Source organism: Gopherus flavomarginatus, chromosome 4 (genome assembly GCF_025201925.1).
Source record: "Gopherus flavomarginatus isolate rGopFla2 chromosome 4, rGopFla2.mat.asm, whole genome shotgun sequence".
NCBI lineage: Eukaryota > Metazoa > Chordata > Testudines > Testudinidae > Gopherus > Gopherus flavomarginatus.
Genome location: NC_066620.1, coordinates 72,678,552 through 72,705,145, shown reverse-complemented (window position 1 = coordinate 72,705,145; position 26,594 = coordinate 72,678,552). Strand labels below are relative to the sequence as shown.

The following is a 26,594-nucleotide window of genomic DNA, read 5'->3' as shown; positions in this document are numbered from 1 at the left end:
CTGCTAAGGGTGGCACCCCACATTCTTGGTAAAATTGAGCATTTGTCTCATTTGCTCTTGACAGTTGATCAGTTGGCAAGAGTGAACGGGACAAATGCCTAGTTTTGCCAAAAAGTCAGGACAGCCGGGTCAGGACTTAAAAAAGGGACTGTCCCGGTCAAAACAGGACATACAGTCACCCTTAGCAAAGTGAATAAAAATCTACCTTCCAGAGGAAACCTCAGACACTTCATAAAGCTGGTGGTGTCAGCTAGTGACACTAGAATAAAAGTGTAGCACTTTTCTCAGGAGCAGTGGGGACCCTTAAATGCGCCATACTGATTTTGTAGGTCACACTTCAGACGGGAGTACATTTTTATGGGTGAGTTAGTGTAAAATAATGAATAGACTTGTAGGAATTTATAATTTCAGGCAGTTTCTTAGTAACACCATCTAACTCCACATATATGTCATACATGTTAAAAACGCCAATAAATTTTATTTTCAGAGGCCTTACAGAGCATGAAACCACAGCAAACAAACCACTTTTTAAAAATTAATAACTTAGAAGCCTTTAAATTCATGGCAGTTTCCGTACCTTTCCCTTTTGTTAATACTTTTTCTCTGCCTAATGACATTGTTTAGGTTTCTTTTATATTGCTTGGACATTAGCATAACCTCATTAATGTTCAAACCTCAAATGATTATAACTTAAAATTCTCATAATCTGTAAAACACACACACATACTAGTAATGACTCAATTTTTATATAATGTGACAACTTTTATTGTACAATTTCTTAAAAATTAGATAAACATGTATAAGTTTATTGTGCTCTGTTTTAGAGAATGCATCCAGATTATTGCATCTTAATAGGAGGATGTAACATTTAAAAATCTCATTTAAAAAGAAAAAATTCTTGCTTTTGTTACAGTGACTTAGATTATTAAAATTGAAAATACTTTAAAATCCATCGTGTGCTTTTTACCTTTTGCATTTCTCTCAACTTGGACAACGAAAATAGAAGATCAGAATTTCATTTTCAGGTTCTTATAATAGCACAATGCTGCAACTTTGTGTTGCAAACACTACAAGGGAATGTTCAGTGCCTTTAAAGTTTCTATTGGAATTTGAAGTTACGGAAATATGGATCTTAGGTTTAGAAAAGCTTATTTGTATAAAATCTAAAATACAGGCCAGTGCCATGACAATTGTTATCACTCTTGGGATGTTTCTGTTTGCTCCTCATTGTGTGGTGTTTAGACTCTCATTCTTTGGAACCTTACACCTACTCTAATGCTTATTTCATTAGCGCCACTACTCTACAGCTTGCATTGTATTTAAAAATATTTTTTAAATCCTGTAGTTTAAAAAATGCACACAAGTAAAATGTGATCAGTTCTGATTTTGCTTTGTGCTGCAATACCATCAATCCCTGGTGGGTTCTGCAAGGGCTTATTTAATTTGGGACAAACTGTGGTTGACTCTTGCATGGATGCACAGTGTGTGCAGGAACTCTGCTCTCCCTCCCCCCCTTCCCCGCCAATATCCACTCTTCTCTTACATGCCTGTGCAAGGGCAGGGCATAGGTGTAGTTCCTGCCCCCACCTTGAGCACAAACCTACCACCTCACAAAGGACAGGACAGAGAGAAGATAATATTTATGATCCTTTCTCTGCTTCACGGGGATTAAGCACATGCTCTTTTAAGGTGTGCTGCACTTGGCATGCCAAGAATTCTGGAAGCTCCTGCGGTGGGGTAGCTCCACACCATTCTCAAAACAGGCATAATCTGAACACTTATGGTTGGTAATGAGCTCTGAATTTCCATCTTTGGACTTTAAAAGTTATTCACTCTATAAAAACTGCAGCTAAACCCTAAACTAGGAAGTACTTGCATTCAGGATCTGGATTCTGTTTAGTTTTAATGTCTGGACCAAAAACAGTGATAGTGACATGGAAAAATTCAGGTTTCCCTTCTCTCTCCTCAGGTCAGAGGTGGAGGACCAGGTTCTGTCCAGGCTGACAGTTCCTGCTTAAAGGCATTTTTATCTGACTTAACTGGACTATGCAGCCAAAGACAGCTGACCTCTGACTAATAAGAGTTGTCATCACATCATGCTTTACTTTAGTGCTCTCCATTATAGTTATCTCCTGGTGAGAAATGATTAAGAACTTGACGCTTGGGGCTGGTAGCAGTATTTAAAACAGAGCAGTGTTTCAGAGCCACTGTGCTATCACAGATTGAGATATTCCAGCACAAACACTTGTAGGATTTTGTTGAGGTTGTCAACGGTGGGTTTGTGGAGGTTTTGTTCATTGTCCTCCATAGTGTGCCACACCTTAGGGAAAGGGGATGGGATCAAGTGAAGAATTTGAACACCTGAAAGAGAGGAAGGAATTTGGAGATACTCACCCAAAAGGCCTGTGTGCTAAATTAGCATGCATTACAGTACAAGTGGAGCATCTAAGTCATTTGGAATCCAGGGCTACAGTCAGACTATTACTCAATAGAGTGAATCCATAACAAGCTGGTATCGCCACAGCTTCCTTCCATTGTTCCTCTTACGCAGCTTGTGACTACAGAAGCTCACCACTGTATACGCTGTATAATTCCTAAAATTAATGAGGAGTATGGTGGCACCTTAAAGACTATGGCCAAATAAATCTGTTAAGCTTTTGTGGGTAACCCCCAACCCCCTTCTTCAGATGCATGGAGTGAAAATTACAGATGCAGGCATAAATACACTGGCATGTGAAGAGAAGGGAATCTTCTGTTAGTCTGTAAGGTGCTACCGACTCCTCATTGTTTTTGTGGATACAGACTAACACGGCTACCTCTGATTCCTAAAATTAGTCTTTTAAAAAAGACTAATTTTCCAGCACACTCTTTAAAAATACTTGTGACAGTAGTTGTGGTTGGACTGTCACAGCAGCTCTCAGCCTTGCAGTCATGCTCCTACTGTGCTTACCTGAGAGCTACGGAGGACATGTAGCCACTGTAGCTTTTCCTCAGGGTAACTCTGAATGGGCCTATTATAGCGTAGTGTTAGCCTTGCTCTGTTCTATGTAGCAATTATCCAGCTCCCTGATTGGGATTGGTTAGGATGCCTTACCTATCCCTTTACTGCCTTGTAAAATGGAGCATCCTTTGTTACACTAAGCTACCAGCATTTCCAGCATGATGGCTCTGTAATGCTGGTTAGGTGAAAGCCTCAGGCACCAAGCCATTGGAGGGGTGGGCGTGGTTGTGGTATGGAACTGTTTGTGGGAGGGACAATTAAATTTATTCTCCACCTACCACTGTTCCCTCCCCCATCCTGTTCCCTACCACCTCCTTGTTCACACAGCTCCCAAAAAGCAAACAAGTAAGATGCACCTCTCTGCCTCCTTCCCATGATGTTAGAGGAGCTTGTCACCTGCAGTGTCTGGTGACTGTGGTGGTTCTTCATCTTTTCACTGGGGCTTCTTTTTGGTAACCTCGCCATAGCTCACACATGGAAGGTGTTTAACAGGCTATGCCTCAGTGGCACCTGCCCTGCTTTCTTCAACTATGAGCTGTACCATACTGTGCTCATCACCCTACTCAGTTGTGCATGATCTGACCTTCAGAGGAGCTTGGGTTGGACTGAACCTCAGTTTTGCATTTGTCAAAGCCCTGCAGCTGGCTAGAGTGAACACATAAGATTGGCAACAGAAGCAGGCTGGGGGTCAGTACAAGCCTCATAATTAAAGTAAAAGCAGCAAATAGTCCTGTGGCACCTTATAGACTGTCAAACAGATGGTTAAGGGTTAATGCCTCTTTTACCTGTAAAGGGTTAAGAAGTTCACCTAGCCTAGCTGACACCTGACCAGAGGAACCAATGGGGGAACAAGATGTTTCAAAAGGAAGGAGGGAAGTTTTCCTTTGTTTAGAGTTTCAGTTTCAGCTGGACTGAAAGATCAAGGAACCAGCCTCTTATCAGAGTAGTAAGTTTTAGGAAGGGATAAATAGGTTTATGTTTATTTTCTTTGTAACTTGTCTTGGTACCATTAAGGAAATTATCAAAATTGGGTATTTGGGTATTTTTTTTGTAACTAAATTTGTGCCCAGGGGAACATCCTCTGTGTTTTGAATCTGTTGTCTGTGAGAGTAGCTGGTATGCTAATCTCCCCCAGAGGGTTTTCTTTTACCTTCCTTTTCTGTAATTAAAAGCCTTTTTCTTAATACCTGATTGATTTTTCCTTGTTTTTAGATCCAAGGGGATTGGATCTGGACTCACCAGGAATTGGTGGGGGAAAGGAGGGGAGATGGTTAATTTCTCCTTGTTTTAAGATCCAAGGGGTTTGTATCTGTGTTCACCAGGGAATTGGTGAAGTCCCTAAAAACTATCCAGGGAAAAATGTAGTACTTGGGGGTGGTGGCAGCGTACCAGATCTAAGGTAGTAATTAAGTTTAGAAGTGTCCATGCAGATTCCCACATCTGTACCCTAAAGTTCAGAGTGGGGAAGGAACCTTGACATAGACTAATTGATGTTTTGGAGCATGAGCTTTCGTGGGTGAATACCCACTTTGTCGGATGCACGTAGTGGAAATTTCCAGGGGCAGGTGTGTATATATATGCAAGCAAGAAGCAGGCTAGAGATGACAAGGTTAGTTCAATCAGGGAGGATGAGGCCCTCTTCTAGCAGTTGAAGTGTGAAAACCAAGGGAGGAGAAACTGGTTTTGTAGTTGGCAAGCCATTCACAGTCTTTGTTTAATCCTGAGCTGATTATGTCAAATTTGCAGATGAACTATGAAGCTCATCAGCTCAGGATTAAACAAAGACTGAATGGCTTGCCAACTACAAAACCAGTTTCTCCTCCCTTGGTTTTCACACTTCAACTGCTAGAAGAGGGCCTCATCCTCCCTGATTGAACTAACCTTGTTATCTCTAGCCTGCTTCTTGCTTGCATATATATACACACCTGCCCCTGGAAATTTCCACTACGTGCATTCGACAAAGTGGGTATTCACCCACGAAAGCTGTGCTTTTGGAAAAGGAAGATCTGTGTTCTGCTGCTATGAAATGTCTTTGAGATCAGTGGCGCTTAGCCCCTCTGAAAATGTATTTAGGAGCCTCAGATTTAAGGAACTAGGTTAACAAATGCTGGCCTATACCCAGTGCTCACTTGCTTAACATAAGCATCTGCCCCTGAAATTACAGTAAACTCATATGCTAGTTAGGAAATATTTAAAATGGATTCCAGTACCTCTTCTTAAAAATGGAATATGGTCATCCTCAATCGACCTTGGAGCGGCATTACCCCGGAAATACTGCCTTTCAGAACGGTGATTCTTCAGCAAACCCAAGCCATGTAGCTTTCGTTCTAGAATTCACAATTTAAACAAAGTTTAAATTATACTTGACAGTAAAATATCCTTCAAATAATATAGTCAACTGAACAACTTTTCTCGTGTAGTATAGGATATTTTTCACATCAAAGAAGGAAAAACAATTGGAAACAATTTGTGTTCACCTGGCATCAGTCAGTGGAGGAAGATGGCTGTTGTTTCCCCACTTGTAAAATGAGGATAACTGAAGCACAGGGGGAGGGTGGGGATGTGACCTGCCCAAGGTCCCACAGTGACAGTCTTAGAACCCATGTTTCCTGACTCCCATGTTTCTAGGCTACCCATTGGGCCATTTCATTAGAGGTCACAAGTATACTAGGGTTTTCATAGCAGTTTTCAAGTTCCTGCTAAATGTAAGATTTTTATTTTTTTAGAAAAAAATAATTCCCAGTTAATTAAACTACAGAATTATGTGAACCAGGTAATAAATTGTGAAATCTTTGAAAACCCCCATAAGTGATAGTAAAACAGAGTTTAGCAAGGACAATTTTACCAAAAACAAGCACCTTTAAAAAATTTAATAACTTGCTTTGGTTGGAAGTGGCTACCACAATTTTAGAGTCTGAACCTACAACTCTTTTGCATGAAGAACTGTTGAATTCCAGGGGAGGAATGACACTGCTGAAGAGGGCTTCCAGGATCGAGCCCTTACTTTGATGGATAACCGTCCTTACCGATTGCTTGAAGTCTGTTAAACCATTGGGCAGTGTTTGAAAAATAATTGGGAAAGGTTGGGTTTGAAGCACCGATTAAATCCAGTAACACAAACAGATCCTATAGAAGTAAAACAAAAATGAAAACTTTTAGCTTCATTAAAAATTCTTTTAAAGAAATAATATGCCATATAAATATGAGTACAAGTGAGAGAGTAGGACTTTGCTACTTCTCACTTCACTAATTCAATAATTCTGAGCAAAGAACCAGTAATAACTCATTATGTGTGAAGAGAGCTAATGAGAGCCAGGAGTGAGATTTAATATACAACAGCACCTTTAACCAGGGAAAAAAGGAGCAACATGATTTGCAAAATGCAATGGGCCAGATTCAGACCTGGTGTAAGCAGTTGCAACTCACACTTTTTCCTGCAGAAAAAATAAGAGCAAGTTGCCTCCAGTTGTCCCTGCTTTTCTCACTGAAGTGGCACAGGAAGGAGAAGCAGAAAGCAAGAAGGCCCCTCCCTCTCTCTCTCAAAAAACAAAACAAAAACAAACCCATATGTTCACTCCCATTATCTGGTGGAGTTCTCGCTTGGTGGAATTTGTTCTTTGTATTAGTTGTATGGTATTTAACTAGGAATTCGTTTGGAAATTAAAGGAGTTTTCACATACAATGCTCTGTAGTTGGTTTGTATTTGTTGCACCAGGTGGATGGGGAGTAGATTCCATTTTCTGAGCTAAGTGTCGAGATCCATAGAGAGAATCGGTAGGAGACCACCGCACAAAGGCTTCTTCACCATCAAAGAAAATCAGTTGAAGTGAAAGATCTGGCCTGGAGGCTGAACTGGTCTGTTGAGGAATGTCAAAAGCAATGTCTCATTCAATTTCTGTGGAAATACATATTGAAACACGGTCTGATCCTGCAGCTTTCTCATGAGTAGTCCGTTTTTAACGAATCGCATGAAAGGACTACCGCTCATATTCAAACCTTCCCACATCTTCCGCCTTCCATACCTATACTGTGGTATCACGATAAAGACTGTCATGCCTTAAAAGCAGCCTGTGTTGATACAATTCATTTATGAGGACTCTGTCGGTGGTTAGAAGTTTCACATCTCTGACTTATAGGAGGATGAATTCGATAACTTGAGAGAGGTCTACAGTACCAGATGGCTGAAACATTTAATGTCATCTGAGATTAGCATTTGTGGTAATCCTTGATATGAGTTCAGCCTCAGCAAGCAGACTCATAAATGAGCTGTGGTTTTTGTCATGTTTGTGTGTACTGAGTCTCATGAAAACAGTGAGGAACAAGGCACTTTTGTCATTAAAATAGTGACATTTCTTTTTCTGCAGGGTGATGTGCAGCCTTAATCTGACCCTAAAACCAAAGTTCAGGATGTGGGTGTCATTTTGGGGCTCACCCAGACCAGTAAAGGTTTCTGTCACTGCCTGTCTTGTAACATTGGGTGCCTTAAAACTGTCACTATCCTGGTATGGTGACTTCATTATTTAGGGTTGGGAAATTTCAGACAGGATGTCTTAATGTTGTCCCACTAATCCTAATGGCTCAGTGTTTGTCTTTATACAATCCAGGAAATGCTAGGTGCTTGGAGCTAATCTCCTAGGGCTGGGTGGGAACGCAACCCCTTCCTGCCTGATTGCTTCACCACTCTGCTGTGAGGTGGAGCTAAATGTTGCAGCACAGATCATGAGCACAGCTCTACACGTACACAAATACATTTACTCATAGCCATGTCTGTATACTGTGACAAAGTTCCTCCTCTACCTTGGTGGGTCCTGAGCTTATTGGCAGAGTTTCTCACCTCAGTGATCTTCCCCACAGTCTGGATCAACTCCTCCTGTGTTTGGTCAGGAGTTAAGAGGTTTGGGGGGAACCCGGGCCCACCCTCTACTCCAGGTTCCAGCCCAGGGCCCTGTGGATTGCAGCTGTCTATAGTGCCTCTTGTAACAGCTGCATGACAGCTACAACTCCCTGGGCTACTTCCCCATGGCCTCCAAACACCTTCTTTATCCTCACCACAGGACCTTCCTCCTGGTGTCTGATAACACTTGTACTCCTCAATCCTCCAGCAGCACACCCTCTTACTCTCAGCTCCTTGCACCTCTTGCTCCCAGCTCCTCACATACACTTCCTCTCCTCTGGTTCTCCCCTTCTTGACTGGAGTGAGCTCCTTTTTAAACCCAGGTGCCCTGATTGGCGTGCCTCGATTGACTGCAGGTGTTCCAATTAAGGCAGACAGGCTGATTAGTTCTAGCAGGTTCCTGATTACTCTAGTGCAGCCCCTGCTCTGGTCACTCAGGGAACAGAAAACTACTCATCCAGTGACCAGTATATTTGCCCTCTACCAGACTCCTGTACCCCACTGGCCTGGGTCTGTCACAATACATAAAGACCATCAAGTTCAAAATATTTACAAGCCTTCATAGAATACCTTACTTGGCATATTTTTGTACACAATGTATTGATTCAGTTGCTTACTCTTTGGGATTTTGACCCCCTGTTCTCCCTTTGGGGTATCTGGACCCTGGTTGCCACATTATGGAAAGGGAACACTGTAACACAGACATACCGAAGCAGGTATATTGACCCATGTCTAACCAAATTCTCAGTATTTCACTGAAGGGGGCTGTGTGTGGGCTCTGCTGAGACTTAAGAACTAGCTGATTGTCATGGTTATTTTGTGATGTTTGCACAGGAAATAATTTTAGTTACGTAGGATATTGAGTTTCAAAACTGTTGAAGTGAAACTTGCCACTTGAGGCAAGGCGGGTCTCTGGGCTAACTCAGTCAACACTGAGAACCATGGACGTCCGTGGAGCCAGCTCAGTATTTACTGTCTAGACCAGGTGCAGACTTGAGGATTTATGAAGAAAGAAAAGACCCCCCACCCCAAAAAAAGTCTCTGAATAAGGAACCCCCAGGGGTAAGAAACAGTCTGTCATTGTATAAGAAGTGAAAAAAAATCACAAGTTGTTATCTCCGCTGGCAGAATCTCTCCTCTGTAATGGATAGCTCATGAAAGGTGGATCCTAGTTTTCTGGACTGGACAAATGCTGTAAAAGCGAATTCATTGGGTGAGAGATACCTTATTAGCCAGGAAAGTAAATTATTAATGAGTATAGGCTAGAACTTGTATTTTATGTTTTTCTTTTACCTGTTACCTTATGTTTCCAAACCCTTATACTTGCTTTTATTTGAGTCTTAAGCCCTGTTAAATAAACTTCACTTTGGTTTTACTATAGATATAAGCAACTTGTGCGAAGGAGAGTGATAAACTGGGGTGCACTGCTTCCACTGCTGTGCCTTGCAGGCATCTAGAGATAAGAGACTGGGCACTCGAGTGTAACACAATGACGTATGTAAATTGTTAGCTTGCAAAGGAGAAGAGAGGGGCTTGCAGACCCCAGACTGAAGCGGTGTTGCCAGCAGCTTGTGGCTGCAAAGCGTCACCCTGGTGGGCACAGAAAGGGCTCCCTCCTGCTGTAAGCAGGTGGTGCTGATTCACCACAGACAGCTGAGGTATCCTGAAAAGTGTCAAAAAGACCCTTCCTCTTCAGCCACCTAAATAAATAAATAACGCACTGCCATCTGCAGAGAAGATGACATTTGTATTTAGGGCTGCAAAGGAGCTATCCATGTGGAATGTCTTCTCCTCTTCCACCACATGTTCCCAGCACAGGCACTGTCTACACTGTGGCCACTTCCTAAAATTTTCCACCATTGCTAATACCAGGTCTGTTCCACCCATATTAGTAACTTTGGGACACCTAGTCTAGAGAGTTGCCATTGGTGGTTTTACCATTGTATCCACTAATCCTATACCAAACATAGTTAAAACGGAGGTGGTGGTGGTGGCAGCATCCAGTGCCCTGTATGCACTAAAGCTCCCAACCTTGCTACCACAGATGGAGCTGAACCAGGGTAAACAATGGTGGGAAACTTAGAAAATTTCCCTTGTGTAGATAGGGCAATGTTGATATCCGCTCTACTGTGAAACACCTTCGCCAGAGGCTGGTCCTGGCGGGAGCCACCAGGGTCGGAGACCTCCTGGACTACGACCGGGGAGGCCGGCTGGATCCCCTGACACTCGCTCACCGCATGGGGCTCTCCAGACCTTGCACTCCCCGGCGCGTACTCCAGGAGGTGGAGGCCGCTTTGCCGCCCGCTGCTCGGGCCTACCTCGACCAGGTCCTGCGGGAGGGCACGCCCCGCCCACCCCCCACCCCAAGCCCTCTGGACCTTTTCATCGGGCCTCTGCCCCGTAGACCCAACCGGCCCCCCCGCCCCTTCTCCGCAAGCCGGCTGCACGACCTGCAGCCGGTCCGTTTCCAAACCGCGCCGAGGAAACAGCTCTACACGCTCGTGCTCCACACCCTTCACTTCCTCACCCTCGTGTCCCGCCCTGATACGAAGTGGCGGGACCTCCTGCCACCTCTGGAGGGTGAGGAGCCCCGGTGGGCCAGCCTCTACTCCACCCTGGTCCCAAGGACCATTGGGGATATCAGTTGGCGGCTTCTCCATGGGGCCATGAGCACGGGCGTGTACTTGGCGCGGTTTACCCCTGTCCCGGACACCTGCCCCTTCTGCGGCGTGAGGGAGACCCTGGCGCACGTTTACTTAGAGTGCGCCAGGTTGCAGCCCCTACATCGGCTCCTCTCAGCCATCCTCTTACGTTTTTGGTTACACTTTTCCCCTCACCTCCTTCTGTACGCACTCCCTATCCGTGGCCCCACGAAGTCCCGGGACCTCCTGGTCAACCTCCTCCTCGCCCTGGCTAAAAAGGCCATCCACGCGACCAGGGAGGGGAGGTTGGCCGATGGAGACTCCAGTGACTGTGGGGCTTGCTTCCGCTCCATGGTCCGATCACGCATCCGGGCGGAGTTCCTCTGGGCGGCGTCCACTGGCTCCCTTGACACCTTCGAGGAGCAGTGGGCGCTGTCCGGGGTTCTCTGCTCGGTGTCCCTGTTAGGTTCCCTCCTTCTGACCCTTTGACCTCACTCCTGTCCCTGTTCTTTTATTAGTTGTCCCCCGCACTCAGTGGGTTCTGTGGCCCTGTGGTTCCTCCCCTTAGGCTGGGGGAGGATCCTTTAGCAGTGGGCGGGCTTTGCCCGCCCACTTCCCAGACACCCAATAGGTACTGTGAAACACCTGCTATTTTGTAGAGGTTTCAGTTACTCCCCTTTGTTCTTTCCACTGCAAGACAGACCTCTTAATCACCCCAGAGCTCAATCACCCCAATATGTATACCAGGAGAATCTGAATTAAAATAACTTTAAGAAAAGAAGTATCTATGCCTGATTTCTTTTCTGCTTAAAATATTCCATGTCTGAATAATGTAAAAAGATATCTATGAACTAGAGTATTTTAAGCTTTACATAAATATAAATAAATTGGAAGAGCATTGAGATAGAAATCGCAACTCAAAGTCACTGTATATTAATAAATTTGGCTGAAAACATAATAGACTATTATGCTACTACAAGTAGAGTCAAAAGGTCATCGATAATGTATTCATCAGAGGAATCCCAACATACTTTGTACAAATGATGGCCTGTGAAATCTGTTAGCAAAGTAATTATTTCACCCACGTTTAAAATACTGTCTCTTCATGAAATGAAAAGTTGAAATTAAATACTGACCTAGTTCTTGCTAAAGATTCAAACCACTGAATTGGTGCCAGGATTTGTTTATATAAACAACTGTGCTACTTCATGCAAAATCAAGATTTTTAAATGACAGTTCATTAGTATATGCCATGGGGAAATACACCTCTACCCCGATATAACGCAGTCCTCGGGAGCCAAAAAACCTGACTGTGTTATAGGTGAAACCGCGTTTTATCCAGAGGTGAAAGTAAGCCGGTACACTGTGCTGGATTGGACCAGCTTCCCTGGTGGTGATTTAAAGGGCCCGGTGCTCCAGCCGCGGCCCTTAAATCACCACTGGAGCTCCAGCAGCAGTGCTTTAAAGGGCCAGCGGATATATATGTAATATACTTCGTTTTATGATAAAAATATTGTAACACTTCATAATGTTCAAATCCCCAAATACACTACTAGCACTAAAAGGTGCTATATCAACTTTTTGGAAACAATTGCAGCCATAAAAACAATGTTTAGATTACTTAGATACTTCACATCAGAACACCACAAAATCAAAATCTATCTATCATCTATACTTCGAGATTGCAGAGAGGATCAGCTTTACATATGAAACCCAGGCATATCTATTACAGGAGTGTTTTATATCTGCATGTGTGAAATAGTAGATAAGGCACTCAAAAATATGTAGCATAGCTCCTGGATTTTTTAGGGCCACTGAAACTTTTTGTGCATTGCAGATGGCCCTAGCACGAATTTACATCAGCTCTTAACAACATGGACAAGACAATTTAATATATATTACATTTCCTGTATTATGTCTTCCCATCATCCAAGACCACCACATACTTAATTCTGAATAATTGACTTATATTAAGAAAAACAAGGGAAAAAAAAACAGAAGTGAAGTTGCCATTAAAACATGGTGTATGTATCTCCTCTGTAACAGGCTGCTGCCTCTCTTTCTCACTCCAAATGGCTGCCTATCTCAGAAAACAGTAGACTTCCTAGAGATTTAAAAGTGCGGTACACACAAAGCAAAGACCTAGCAGTTACAGAGAGAAATACACCACACCCTTCTCAATGTTGTTTTGAGTGACTGAGCTTGGTGCAGGAATTACTACATGGCAGTGTATGGCCTGTATTACGCAAGAGGTCGGACTAGATGTTCATAATGGTCTCTTTGGGCTTAAAATCCATGCATTTATGACGATGGCTATGATCCATTAAATTATCCACCCTTTACATGTCATTATGAAGAGTTACTGTGTTTCTTTGTGAGGTTTAACCATTAAATTAATGGTATCAGACTTAGAAACAGAGATTATTAATGTATCCTACATTCTGAAAGCTGACACTATTAGGTTACTTTTTAGAAAGCATGGTTCTGTATATCCTGTGGTTAGAAATTTTTTTAAAAGTCTCCAGTCTTTAACTAAGTAAAAAAGTATCATTTCCATAGCATGCTATCAAATTGCTCAAACCTCTCTGATACCATTGTGCATCTATCAATGCATCCTCTTTTTTTTTTTTTTAAATGATGTGAAGTTAAACTCTTATGCAGTAATAGACCTGGGTCCCAGTTCTGTTCCCATTAAAATCAATGGGAGTTGTGCCATCAACATCAGTAGGTGAAGGATCAGGCCCATGATAATTGGGAATGACGATACAGAAGCCACATAAGCTATCACGGAAGCATGCAAAAGAGAAAAAGAAACAAGTACCTTAATTGACTGGAGCTGGCTGTCCAGGGCATGTGCTAGCTCCAGTAACATAGCGCAGGGCACAGCTGAGTCAGTGGCTCCCACAAACACTCTGCCATCCCACTGTGGACCAAAGTATTTTGAGTCATGGTGGCAAGCAAGTACCAAATGGCGCTTGGCAGAGGGATTGAGGGTGCTGATGATATTTGAGAACGTTCGGTATCCATAGGGCGTGTACCCCTGAAATGTATCTTCTTCGACTTCCCAGCCAGCCTGCAATCTTTGAATACGGCGCTTGATATGCTGGAATTGTTTTAAAAAAAAAAATCACAGTAATGTTCAGCATCAAACAGATGTTTGCAAACAAACTGTATCCGTAGCTAGTTTACAATATCAGCACTTTATTTTTTCTGCAAGGGCTATTGTATTCATAATAAGCATTTTCTGGGCTAGGCAGCTTATGGACTGAGTTCTCCTTGTGATAATCACCATCATTGTTTCACTGCTAACTTCTCTTCCTCCACTTTCACCCCATTTGCTTGGCCTCTCCCCTGTTGTCTCTTGTTATATGCTAAGATTGTAAACTCTTTGGGGCAGGGATTATCTTTTAGTACAGGGGTAGGCAACCTATGGCACACGTGCCAAAGGCAGCATGCGAGCTGATTTTCAGTGGCATTCACACTGCCTGGGTCCTGGCCACCGGTCCAGGGGGCTCTGCATTTTGATTTAATTTTAAATTAAGCTTCTTGAACATTTTTTAAATCATAGTTACTCTACATACAACAATAGTTTAGCTGTATGTTATAGACTTATAGAAAGAGACCTTAAAACGTTAAAATGTGTTACCGGCACATGAAACCTTAAATTAGAGTGACTAAATGAAGACTTGGCACACCACTGCTGAAAGGTTGCCAACCCCTGCTTTAGGCGCTACTGCAGTACCAATACTACTGTTGTTTGCTTTCTACAATAAATGTGCCTTACAAATAGCAACTGTCTTGAACAAGGCTTAAGAGTTCAACAGGAAACAACTAAATAGTCTCTTCTGTATAAACTGAGCAAAGAATGGAACACTGGAGAACAACTAACTTCAAAAATGTAATCACACAAAATATAATTCAATGTGAGGACAAAAAAGAAAACAATGGAACCTGTACAACAACCTACTCATATTAGGCAACTTCCTGCCTTGAAAGATTGCCTCTAAAATATCCCCAAATGTATCCAGTACAGAGAGTTCTGCGTCATCTTTATTATTGGTCTCTTAAGTACTCTCTCAAGGACATGTTTCTCTATATTTAGATAAATAGTGGAAAAAAGCCTCTAAAAGGGGAAAAACTAGCAGACCATTAAGAGCCCGAGCCAGCTCCTATTAAGGTCAATGGGAGTTTTGCCATTGACTTCAGTGGGAGCAAGAGTGTCCCCTTGAATGGTTTCCATTTTGTTCTGGCTAATGTTCTGAAAGTTCATGCAGCAACAAGTATTTTGTCCTGTTTGTTAACCTACCATTGCCATCTGCAGTGGATTGAGGGGAGTATGTAGTCCTAGCTGTATATCTCGGCCTATAGACTGAAATAAAAGTGGAATTTGGACCTTTCCGCAGAATGGGCTTGACATCCCAGCTGCGCTGTTGTTTTAACAAAACTCTCCTCTCTGTGCTGACAATGGAGAGTGTTTCTATGGTGTCATAAGGATCTTTATTTTCATACATTGTTGTTACCCGTAGCAGCAAAGATCCCCTACTTGAGCATGCCAGGTGGTTACCATGCCTCGGACTCTGCTCTGTTATTTTTTCCTTTACTTTGGCTGAGTAAGTCACTTAGGAACCTCAGAACTGGGTACTATGAACACTCACAGACACTGAAACAAGCTTCATTTTTCCACTCCACCAACTACAGATTGGCAAGTTCATTTATTGGACACAGTGGGCTCTGGTGGTGGTGTTAAGCCACAGCCTGCATGGCTGGTTGTGGGCACAGAGTGGTTCCACACTGGTGAGCATCCCAAGGGATGTTTTGAGTGACTCAGTCATCCTAGAGCAGAGACCATTTAACAGGTGCTGTTTGTATACCCCTGATGTGCAGATTCAACTCTGCTTGTCGGTGTGGAAGGGCAATAGGGTCACATCCCACCTTTAAACCCTCTTTACCCCCGTGGAGTCTCTAGTAGCTCCAGCAGCAGGAATCTCCTGATCCCTGTAATGGTGTAGCGCAAGGACTAGGGTTGTGCTGGTCTTTCCAAGGGGTATAAGGTAGCCTGGGGAAAGACCCCTTGTGCCCTTTCCCCTTGTGTGTGCACCTATGCAGAACTAGCAACAAACTAGCCCTTAGATTAGTCTCTTTCCATAAAAATAGCAACAAAAAATAGAATGGGAGTAAGTAGTCAGTTTTCAACATGACAAAATGTTAACAGGAGATGCGGGAGTCAAGGTTCCATGCTAGGTCTGGTGCTATTTAACTTCTTATTGCTGATTTTAAGAAGATGGATTATATAAAAGTAATGTAACTCAATAAGGCCATCAGTAAGGCCATTGTAATAAAAATGTCACCTAGCTAAGATTGAATCTCTCTAGTTAATATATTACAATATCTGGCCAGTCATGGCACTGTATGTGTGAAGGCTGAGACCTTCTCTTTAACTCTACTGCCATCTTCAATGATGACTTCAGATCATGGCCCAACTGATGCAGAAAGTAGTTCTCACCAACAGCATGTAACTCACTTTTTGGAAACTGATTAGATTACTGATGGCAGTGTCCCTTTAAATTCCATAGGTTTTTAGAGTGATTTGTATAAAACTTTGTATTATAGTTTTCATTCCTTTCCTAAAGTTCCCCAGGACTTTTCTAGAAGAGTGAGCAAGATTAGGTCTGGTTCTCCTACATCAGTGGTTCTCAGACTTTTGTACTGGTGACCCCTTTCACACAGTAAGCTTCTGAGTATGGCCCCCCCCTATAAATTGAAAACATTTTTATATACTTAACACCATTATAAATGCTGGAGGCAAAGCGGGACTTGGGGTGGAGGCAGACAGCTCACGACTCCCCGTGTAATAACCTCACACACCCTGAGGGGTCCCGACCCCCAGTTTGAGAACCCCTCTACTACATGCAACTCCCCTGAAGTTATTGGAGTTATACCAGGGCTGCATTTTGCCCACAGTTCTGTTTCAAAGTTCTACAGCACCTTTCTTCTGAGGCTCCCAAACTGAGGCTCCCAACCCACCACTAGAGCTAGATCTTTGGGGCAACTCTGTAAGAACTCCGCTCCTGCCTCAAAACCAGCAAGACCTCTCCAGGGAAGACATTTGGCTTGCCCCCCATGTGAAGTTCCAAGGGCAACTGTGCAAACATGCAAACATGGCATGTTTGTGTGAGTGCAAAGGCATCCAGATGAGTTGATTTTAGGTTACATGGAGTACTCTTTCACTTAAATATATGTTTAACATCTGATTTTCTTTTATACGTAATACTTATTGGAACTGCATAAATTAGGGAATAGAATTTAAAGTAGATTAAGTTTTGGGCCTATCAGCCTTGATATTGTGGCTTTATGGATGACATTTCTCTGTCTTCTGATGGTAGTGGTCTTACTGAATGCAGAAAATGTGTCTCCACACGTGGGTGGCCAGATCTCGGACATTTGTGGGCACTACCAGAATACAAGCAGATGGTGTCCTTTGTATGTGTAAAGGATGTTGTCTCACCTGACGCACAATATAACTTCCTGGTGATCCTGGGTATCTCTCTATCAGTATAGGATGCAGATCATTTTGCCACATTTGAGAAACATCTGTGTGTGCTGCAACTTGCTGGATACCAGAAACATTTAAAATACTTGGTTGGTGGAAGTACTGCAGAAGGAAAAAGAGGCAACTATTATCTGTTAGTTTGTGTTTTTTTCTTTAATATGAAAAATGTGATGCTATACAATGCAAATAACATACTGTACTACATTAACAACATATTCAGTACTAATCCTATTTACTGTGGCACCCTCCAGTAATATGGACAACAGCCCCTTATGAGTGTGGTTCTTCTCTCAAAAGTGACTCTAAAAATGGCATTGTGCAGTTCTATATCTCACTGGGTGCTAGACTGAATGTGCTCAGTTTACACATTTTTTCACACCCCTGAGCAACAAAAGTTTTGCCGACATAAGTGCTAGTGTACACATGGCCTAAGATAAGTTTCTTACCTAAACCAACCTTTCAGCATCACCCACCCTACCTGGTTGGTGATCCATCATTCAGGGAATGCAAAGAGTGCTGGACCCTTTATTCTCTCAGTGATGGATAACAAAGTGATTCTTTCCACTTCTTATAGTCCTATAATCCTTTGCAATGTGTTATTTTGAAGTGTACAGTATCCCCAGAAAAAGCTCCTGCTCCTTGTGCTCCCATGTGTTGATGCTATGCTGTTTTCTTAACTTCCTGATAACTTGTTTTTGTTGACTTAAAGTGCAAATGAAGTGTCCTTTGTGTTGGTTTCACAATATTTCTTTCACAGCAGATACTCCTTATAGACTAACAGACGTTTTGGAGCATGAGCTTTCGTGGGTGAATACCCACTTCATCGGGTGCATGACACCCACGAAAGCTCATGCTCCAAAACGTCTGTTAGTCTACAAGGTGCCACAGGACTCTTTGCTGCTTTTACAGATCCAGACTAACATGGCTACCCCTCTGATACTTAACAGATACTCCAGCAGCCAGGTTAAATCAACATCCCTTTGACCTTTGAGAAGAAGATTCCTGCTGCTGCTTTTGACTCCCACTCCACTCCTTTCCTTGGCTTGTGGGGGAGAAGCAACAAAGATCCTCTAGGACCTTGTGGGGACAAGAATCTAGAGGTGGTGGCTGATGAGTGTGGGGTGGGAGTTAGAGTGCTCAGATGCTCTCGTGATGTAAGCAAGGTCTGAATGAGCTCTCCCATGACATCTAGTGTAGTGACACATCACATTGGGGAGAAAAAGACTTCGGGAGCAGACCCTGTTTGTGGAGACATGCCTAGTCTGCCTAGCTGCACAGCATGATGGAGCTGCTTTGCTAAAGTGATCACTTTTAGCTGCTGTTGGTTACAAATCACTCTAGTATTCGAATGCAGGGGTTATTCTTAGTGTATGAGTAAAGGGAAACAGAACTGTACTTAGCCTGCCCTGATTGAGGAGGTCATCCTAAAGTGAACTTTACTTACTAAGCAAAGAGTAAGGGATGCCAAATCCCAGTGAAGATGAGTAGAGCCCTGCAAATCTGCAGATATCTGCTTTAGATCCACGGATCATTATTGCGGATTGGATGCATATACAAATTTTGTATCCAAGCAGGGCTCTAAAGATGAGAATGGATTGGGACAAGTGTTCCTGCCTGACGGTGTGGACTATTGATGGTAGTGGTCTTACTGAATGCAGTGAATGTTTCCACGTGTGGGTGGCCAGAGCTTCGTTTGTATTATGGTAGTGCCCTCATTGTACAACAGTGAGCTCTACCAGAATACAAACAACAGATGGTATCCTTAGTGTGTCCAGAGAATGTAGTATCACCTGACACACACCATAATTTCCTAGCAATCCTGGGTACTTCTCTATCAGTATAGGGCACAGATTGTTTTGCCACATTTGAGAAACATCCTAGAACCATTTGATCTACCCGTTTCCAGCATTTAATGATAGATCTGACTAAACTCAGTTAAGAGTCCTTGTTTCCAGTTGGTGATTCCTAGAGCTGACATCACTGCTGAGCAAGTCTAGGAGCTGAGTCTTAGCACTTCTGTGAAAACAGTTAAAGACAACATAGCGACTACACCAGCACTGAGGTTCCCCACTACCTGCTGGAATCACTGAGAGCTGGAATCACTGAGCTGATGGAACCTCAGAATGTTGTGTCACATCAATGGAGGACAGCAGCAGTGGTAGTAGAGAGCGACAGCAGAGACACAACAGTAGCAGGGGACAGCGGTCAGTGGCAACAGAAAGAGGAGGGAGAGAGAGATGAAGCAGCAACAGGAGTGCAGCAGCTGTGAGCCCGTTGCAGAGGTGAGAGCAGAAGAGGCATTGTTCAAGACCCACCCCCAGAGGTGGGAGGTGACTGCCACCTTGCCCAGGAACAGAACTCTGGAGTCTGTCTTTGCTAACCGAGGACAGCCAACTGTGAGTGGGCTGCAATTAGGGTGACCAGACAGCAAGTGTGAAAAATCAGGACAGGTGGTGGGGAGTAATAGGGGCCCATATAAAAAAAAACCCCACATATCGGGACTGTCCCAATAAAATCGAGACATCTGGTTACCCTAGCTGCAGTGGAGGGAGAGAGGAGGGGTGTGTTAAGAAACATTAGCTAGTTGGAGTTTCACACCATAAGGTCCGAAACAGAAGCAAAGGACACTGCCCAAAGCACTATGGGGTGGGTGTCTGCCTGTGGTCACATGCTTTTGAATTATGGTAGTGGTGTTTTCCCAAATAAATGTTGGGTCCCCTTTTAAAAAAAGTTTTTTCTTTTGTTATACACAGATTCAGAGCTTGCGAGAGGGGAAGTATTACCTCTTAGAAGTCCCCAGCAATAGTGTTTTGTTTTTCCAGATGACTGGGAGGGGGCTTGAGCTGGTTCTATTGTCTGTTGTTAAGAGAAACTCCTAGACCAGTGGTTTTCAAACTTTTTAGGCTGCGTATCCCTTTCCAAATAATGTAGTCTACCGCATATCCCCAACTGAGATAGGATCATAATATACCTATGATTAGATTGCATTTGATTTAGTAACACTTGGCGCTGTCTGCCATTACAGGGTATAATAAAATGCATTGTCCACCATTACCCCTTGATGAGCACTTGCGCACCCCTAAAGGTACACATACTTCAGCTTGAAAACCACTGCCCTAGACAGTGAACTCAGGCTTTATTGCTTCCGACTCCACGTGGTAGAATGGTTAAAGTGATGATGGGTGGTGTGAAGGCCTGATGTTTACACTGAAATCAATGGCAACTGGGTTGGCTCGGTAGATAGGACAGAGTGAGTATAGTGGGTGGGTGAGGTCAGAAGCAAGGTCGGTGCAAGGAAGTTTTGCGCCCTAGGCGAAACTTCCACCTTGCGCCCCCCCAGCCCTGCAGCAGTTCCCCTCTGCCCTGAGGTGCCCCCCCGGTCCGCAGCAGCTCCCCACCCCCAGGCCCGGGAGCCCTGCGGTACCTCTCCACCCTAGCTCACTCTGCTCCGCATCCTCTCCAAGCATGCTGTCCTGCTCTAATTCTCCTCTCAGGCTTGCGGTGCCAAACAGCTGATTGGCGCCGCAAGCCTGGGAGGCGGGAGAAGTGAAGCAGCGACTGCGCGGTGGAACCCCTGGGCTGCTGGTGGCGCACTGACCCAGGGGAACCCCTGGGCTGCTGGCTGCCGGCGGCGGCGTGCTGACCCAGGGGAATCCCTGGGCTACCGGTGTAACGACGCAAACAAATCCCGCTCCCGATTCCCTACTTTGGGTGCACTGAGCATGCTCACCCGAACTGAGCATGCCCAGTAACCTTCGCTGTCATCGCTGCCATCTCTCTGCCCCTCCCAATTTGCAACTCCATGGACCAGGCAGCAGCAAGTCCTGAGCAGGAGCCCAGATGGTTACATTGTCTGGCAGAAACTGCACCTAGCTGCAAAACGAGAGGGTTTCTAAAAGTGTCATCACACTGCTGGTGGTAGCTCAGACTCCCTCTCCCTCCCAGCGACAGCGGCCGCTCAAACACTTAAAAAAAAATTGGAGGGCTTTGCTTTTTGGCGCTCCCAAATCCTGTCACCCTAGGCAACCGCCTAGTCTGCCTAAATGGTAGCACCAGCCCTGGTCAGGAGAGGGAGGGTATGTATGGTGAGAAAAAGCTGGAGAGAGGTACTGATGCTGCTCAGCATTTTCTGTAATGACCCATGTAAGCATAGACTTGGCCTCAATTAGATGCTTGCTCAGTGACCTACAGTGTTGCCCCATGGATTATATCTGGAAAGATAAATATGAATTCACAACGATGAGCCAAACAGAATTCTACTGGGCACAGACCTCTTTAAAAAAAGTAAAATAATGAAAACAAATCTAACTAAACAAGTGGTAAAATGAGGATGTGAGAAGATGACAAAGAGGAAGATAATGAAAAATAGAACAGAAGAGAGCCTCACTTGTCATCTTGTCCTGGGCCTGGTAAATTCTGACTGCAGCCCTATACATCACTGGATGTTACATCAGATTACTGGAAGTCAGTCAATTCTAGAGGAACTTTGGGCTCAGATTCTTTATGATCAACTCAAAATGGGTCTAGAACATTTTTTCCATTTGAAAGTCTTGGAACATGTGATTAAATTAACCTCGAAGCTCCACGATCTATTATATTTCGTGCGGCTCAAATAACTTCTGCATGAAGAAACCATGCTAGTGTTTCATAATCAGGCCAAATAACTGTTATGTTTTGAGAGTCTGCCTGTATTTTTACTGCTGTATTATTCTATCTCACTAAGTATTAATCCTGAGATCTTATTGTTTTAATTGGTTTAAAGAAACTCAAATAACTCTGGATGAAACAAAACATGCTAATATTATCTTATTTCCACTAATTATGCAGCAGTTCTGTTGTCATTATCTGCTATAGCCCCTACCTGTATTTTCCATGCTAGACAGAATTTACTATTTTAACAGAGACCTTCATTTCCTTAGACCAACATATAATACTCTCTAAATCATTTTAATTATAGTCTCTCTCATTTATTTTCTGCAGTCCTAACAGTCTTAGATTTTGTCTCTTTTTTTCAAGTTCAACAATTCTCTGCAAAATGTTTCTTTTGTTGAGTTGCCAGTGCTAGGTTAGTGTGAATCTCATATTATCACAATAGCACATTGAGGAAAAGAATTATCTGCAGCCATTAAATTATGATGAAGGCCATGTTCTCTCTTTACCTGTCTGAGTCAGTATTATGTACACTCACAGTGCTAAGATTTACTCTGATCTCTACATTGTGGGTGGCTCAGAGAACTTAGCTCATCCACCCACACTGTATTATTATCACATCAGCAGCTCTTACACTGAAGACAGAGCCCTGATCACAGCCACAGGCTGCACAACAAAAATGCAATTCACTCCGATGTGTCTCTTATAAGGGAGGAGTAGGGATCAAATGAGTGTGTCTGTCTGAACTCCTCTTCCAGAAGCCTCCACACTGAGAGGAAGGCCTGGATTAAACAGCTCAGCTACTGATCTCCCCTCCCCACGCACACATACGCCAAAGCCCCACTCTGCATTTAAGTGGGGGTAAGAAGAGAAGAACCAGTTTGACAAATAAAACTGTGACCCACCTTCTCCTGTGTCCAGTCTGCTCTGGCTTCCCTCCCATCTGCCAGCTGAGAGAAGGTGATTGTTGCTAGGTAAAGTGCCCGAGCCAGGCAGAAGGATGCTGCTGCTTTTTTATGCCTGCTTCCCCCTGCCATCCCTCTTCTGCAGCTGCTGCTGCTCTTCTTCCTGTGCATGAGTCAGTAGCTGGAGCAGCTTCTTTTGCTGTCCACCCCTCCCCTTCTCCCTCTGCCTGACTAAGGATCTGGAGGTAGGAGGGAGAAAAGGGGCAGTGCTGGAGGAGGGGTTGGGTTGGTGGAGGGACGGACTTCCCAATGGTCTGCTGCAGGAGCAGACGCCTAACTCTATGTATGGTTTCAGAGTAGCAGCCGTGTTAGTCTGTATCCGCAAAAAGAACAGGAGTACTTGTGGCACCTTCGAGACTAACAAATTTATTTCAGCATGAGCTTTTGTGAGCTACAGCTCACTTCTTTGGATGCATAGAATGGAACACACAGACAGGAGATATTCATATATACAGAGAACATGAAAAGGTGGAAATATACATACCAACAGTAAGAGTCTAATCAATTGAGATGAGCTATCATCAGCAAGAGAAAAAAAACTTTTGAAGAGATAATTAAGATGATCCATAGAAGGTGTGAGGAGAACTTAACATAGGGAAATAGATTCAATTAGTGTAATGACCCAACCATAACTCTATGTATAATTCATTCAGCAGCCTCTCTCTCCCCTTTTACCCAGCCTTTCCCAGTTCATTTTCCTTGTGAAAAGAGCCCTGTCCCTAGCACCACGTCAGCAGCATCAGGAGTGCTGCGTGTGACTAATCCCCAAACCCTCAGGCAGCGATCACAGCAGGATGGTCTGTTCCTTCTCTCTCATGTGTTCCCTCTCGGATGTTTTCCTCCAGGGTTACAATGAGGCTCTGAGGGCTTGTGTTTCTCACTGGGAAAAGTGAGGAGAGGTGTGGATGGGTTTGTGTAGTTTTTTTGAGTGGAGATGTTAAGCATTCTCACACCTCTTGTCAACTGAAATGGGCCATCTTGATTATCACTACAAACATTTTTTTTCTCTTGCTGATAATTGCTCATCTTAATTAATTAGCCTCTTAGACTTGATATGACTACTTCCACCTTTTTATGTTCTGTATGTATATATATCTCCTTACTATATGTTCCACTCCATGCATCTGAAGAAGTGGGCTGTACCCACAAAAGCTTATGCTCAAATAAATTTGTTGGTCTCTAAGGTGCCACAAGTACTCCTGTTCTTTTTGCAGATACAGACTAACACGGCTGCCACTCTGAAACCTGTCATTAAAAAGCTGTTTGTTTTTACAGACAGGGTGTCATTCAAAGACATCAAGCACCCAACAGCTCCTGAGGCAGCGGGAGCCCCAAACCCTTTCAATAGCCTCCAGAGCCCTGCCGCCGCTACCCCAGGACTCTGGCAGGCTCCGGGGGCTATTTAAAGGGCCCTGGACCTTTAAATTGTCTCCGGAGCCCTGGAATAGCGGCAGTGGGACTCCAGCGGTGATTTAAAGGACCCGTGGCGCTTGCAGCGGCAGGAGCCCTGGGCCCTTTAAATTGCCACCCGAGCCCCACAGCCGCTACCCCAGGGCTGTGGCAGCAATTTAAAGGGCCCTGGGCTCCAGCCCTTTAAATTGCTGCCTCAGGAAGCCGGTCCACTCTGGTATGGCACACCAACTCTTGCTGGCAGGGATGGCAGGTTTGTAGAAATTTTGGTGATGCCCAGAACCTGCCCCTGCCCAAATTCTGCTCCTCTAAACTCCACCCCCACCTGCCCAAGACTCTGGGAGAGAGTTGGTGGGGGAGGAGTTCTGGGATGCAGGCCCTGGGCTGGGGCAGGGGACTAGGGTGCAGGAGGGGTGCAGGGTGCAGGCTCTGGGAGGGAGTTTGAGGATGGGAGGGAGTGTGGAGGGAGGGGGTGCAAGTTCTGGGAGGGAGTTTGGGGATAAGAGGGGGTGTGGAGGGAGGGGGTGCAGGGGTGAGGGCTGTGAGGTGAGGCTGGGGTGGATTTGGGATGTGGCTGGGGATGAGAGGTTTGGGGTGTGGGAGGGGACTCAGGGCTGAGGCAGAGGGTTAGGATACAGGGGGATGAGGGCTCTGACTGGGGGTGTGGGCTTTGGGGTGGGGCAGGGCTGAGGATGAGTTTGGGGTGCAGGCAGGCTCCCTTGGGACTGGAGCCAGAGAGAAGGATTCCCTCCAGCCCTCTCCCTGCTGGCAGCAGCGAGCTCTGGGGTAGGTACCCCCTTCTCCCCACGCCCCCGGCAGCACAATCACCCAACCACTGTCACTGCACATGCTCCTAGGGCCCCTCTCAGGTCCAGGAATCCCCCTCGCCTCCCCTATGGTGGATGCCATGCTGGAGGTGCGAAGGAGTCTGCCATCACATGTGCGCCTCCTCCCCTGCTGCTGCCCCTCACTGTAGCCTCACTGGGGCTGCCCCTTGCCCAGCGTGGGGCAAGAACAGTGACTGAGGGAAGAGGGGCAGCTGTACAGGTGGAGGGTCCCACTGGAAAATGAACGGGTACGATGGGGAAGGGCAGCCTGCCCTGGCAGTAGTGATGGTGGGCACTAGGACCCGGTGGCAGCAGTTAATGCAAGCAGGTAGCATGGAGCTGCAGGGGTCAGGGAGAGACAAATGCTCTGCTCTGGGACCCAGGGAGGTGCATAGGGGCAGCAAAGGGGAGCTGTGGCACACTCAGGGGCGGTGCGGAGGGGCAGCAGGGGGGAGACCTGGCCCTGAACATTCATGGAGCTGGGCTCCTGGACCCTCAATTTTGCTGGAGCCTGGAGGTGGAGTCAGAGAAGGAGAGAATGCTCCATTTTCTTGCCGGTAGCTACTGCACTTTTTCTTACCGGTTGAAGGGTTAAAATCCATGTGCATTTTATATAACAACTTGGTATATGGATTGTGCCAGCTTTTCTCAGACCCAAAGTCCAGAGTTTGGTCAAGAGACCAGAGGCCTAGCAAATAGCAATTAGGTAGGAGAAAGCTGGGGTAAACAGATAATCTTGTTTTGCTAAAATAGGCCTGGTCAGCAAATTGCCAGGTGTTGGAGCTAAGAACTAAATAATTGTGTCTTATTCAGAGCTGCAAATTGAACAAAGATCCCTGTTCCTATTGTGTCAGTCTCTTCTGTAGGGAACGTTCTTCCCACAGATCCAACCTTGAGTTTGAGAAGTTGGCACATGTCAATATAAGATATGGCATCCTTCCACCTCCCTTCCCAGGGACCAATGCCTGTCTTAAGACATAAGGGAGACAATCTTTATTGTCATATACTTTCACTGTTTCTTTGCTTTAACCTCTAGGAATGTACCTGTTGGACAATTAAAGGAGTTGCTCCATTCCTATGGACCCCAAATCAGAATTCAACATATATATTTTATACTAGTAACATTTCATCAAAGTATTAATTAAATGTTAACTTGCTAACTTGAGATCATGGGTGGAGACATTATGTAACCTTTTAACCATTGGCTAATGTGCTGTCTTGTCTTGCTGCAAAAACTATCCCAGGGTGTGGAACTGCCTACCCCTTCACTTTCCCCCGCCCATGGAAAATCTATATATTATATTGTAATCAATTGATTGACAGTGTCTCTGAGCCTAATAAGGCAGGTGACACTCGGCCAGTGCTGTGTGTAATAAACTCCTATGCTTGGTGTCTGCACGGTGTGGATTTATGTCTTCACCGGTCCTCTGTACCGGCCCATACCCGCTTACTTTCAGCTCTGCCACCTGGTCTCTGAGGCTAAGAACAGCAGGAAACTAGGACCTTGTTGGTCTGCAGACTTCCTGGAGTAACTAATGGATATATTAACCACTGTGGAGCTGGAATTCCCCAGGGTCATTATTTGTTGGTGACTTCAACCTAGACAATACTAAGGCTGACACAGCATCCAAAATCCTCTTCTGCATGGAAACATG

The 26,594-nt window shown here is 44.6% G+C and overlaps 1 protein-coding gene across 5 annotated transcripts in view; it reads right to left on the bottom strand.

The window, feature by feature from the left end:
- Positions 1-395: 395 nt before the first annotated feature.
- QPCT (glutaminyl-peptide cyclotransferase) overlaps positions 396-26,594 on the bottom strand; it is a 33,852-nt gene continuing 7,653 nt past the window's right edge. For 2 of the 5 annotated variants that reach the window (XM_050950316.1, XM_050950317.1), the window contains exons 2-7: positions 17,043-17,189; positions 13,359-13,640; positions 6,682-6,858; positions 6,028-6,127; positions 5,212-5,328; positions 396-2,361 (exon numbers count right to left, since the gene is read on the bottom strand). In XM_050950316.1, the coding sequence (XP_050806273.1) occupies positions 2,216-2,361; positions 5,212-5,328; positions 6,028-6,127; positions 6,682-6,858; positions 13,359-13,640; positions 17,043-17,189 (969 nt within the window). In that variant the 3' untranslated portion in view covers positions 396-2,215. Of the gene's footprint in view, positions 2,362-5,211; positions 5,329-6,027; positions 6,128-6,681; positions 6,859-13,358; positions 13,641-17,042; positions 17,190-22,642; positions 22,941-24,940; positions 25,856-26,594 lie in introns of those variants that run through there. The other 3 variants (XM_050950318.1, XM_050950321.1, XM_050950319.1) reach the window with 3 other exon arrangements.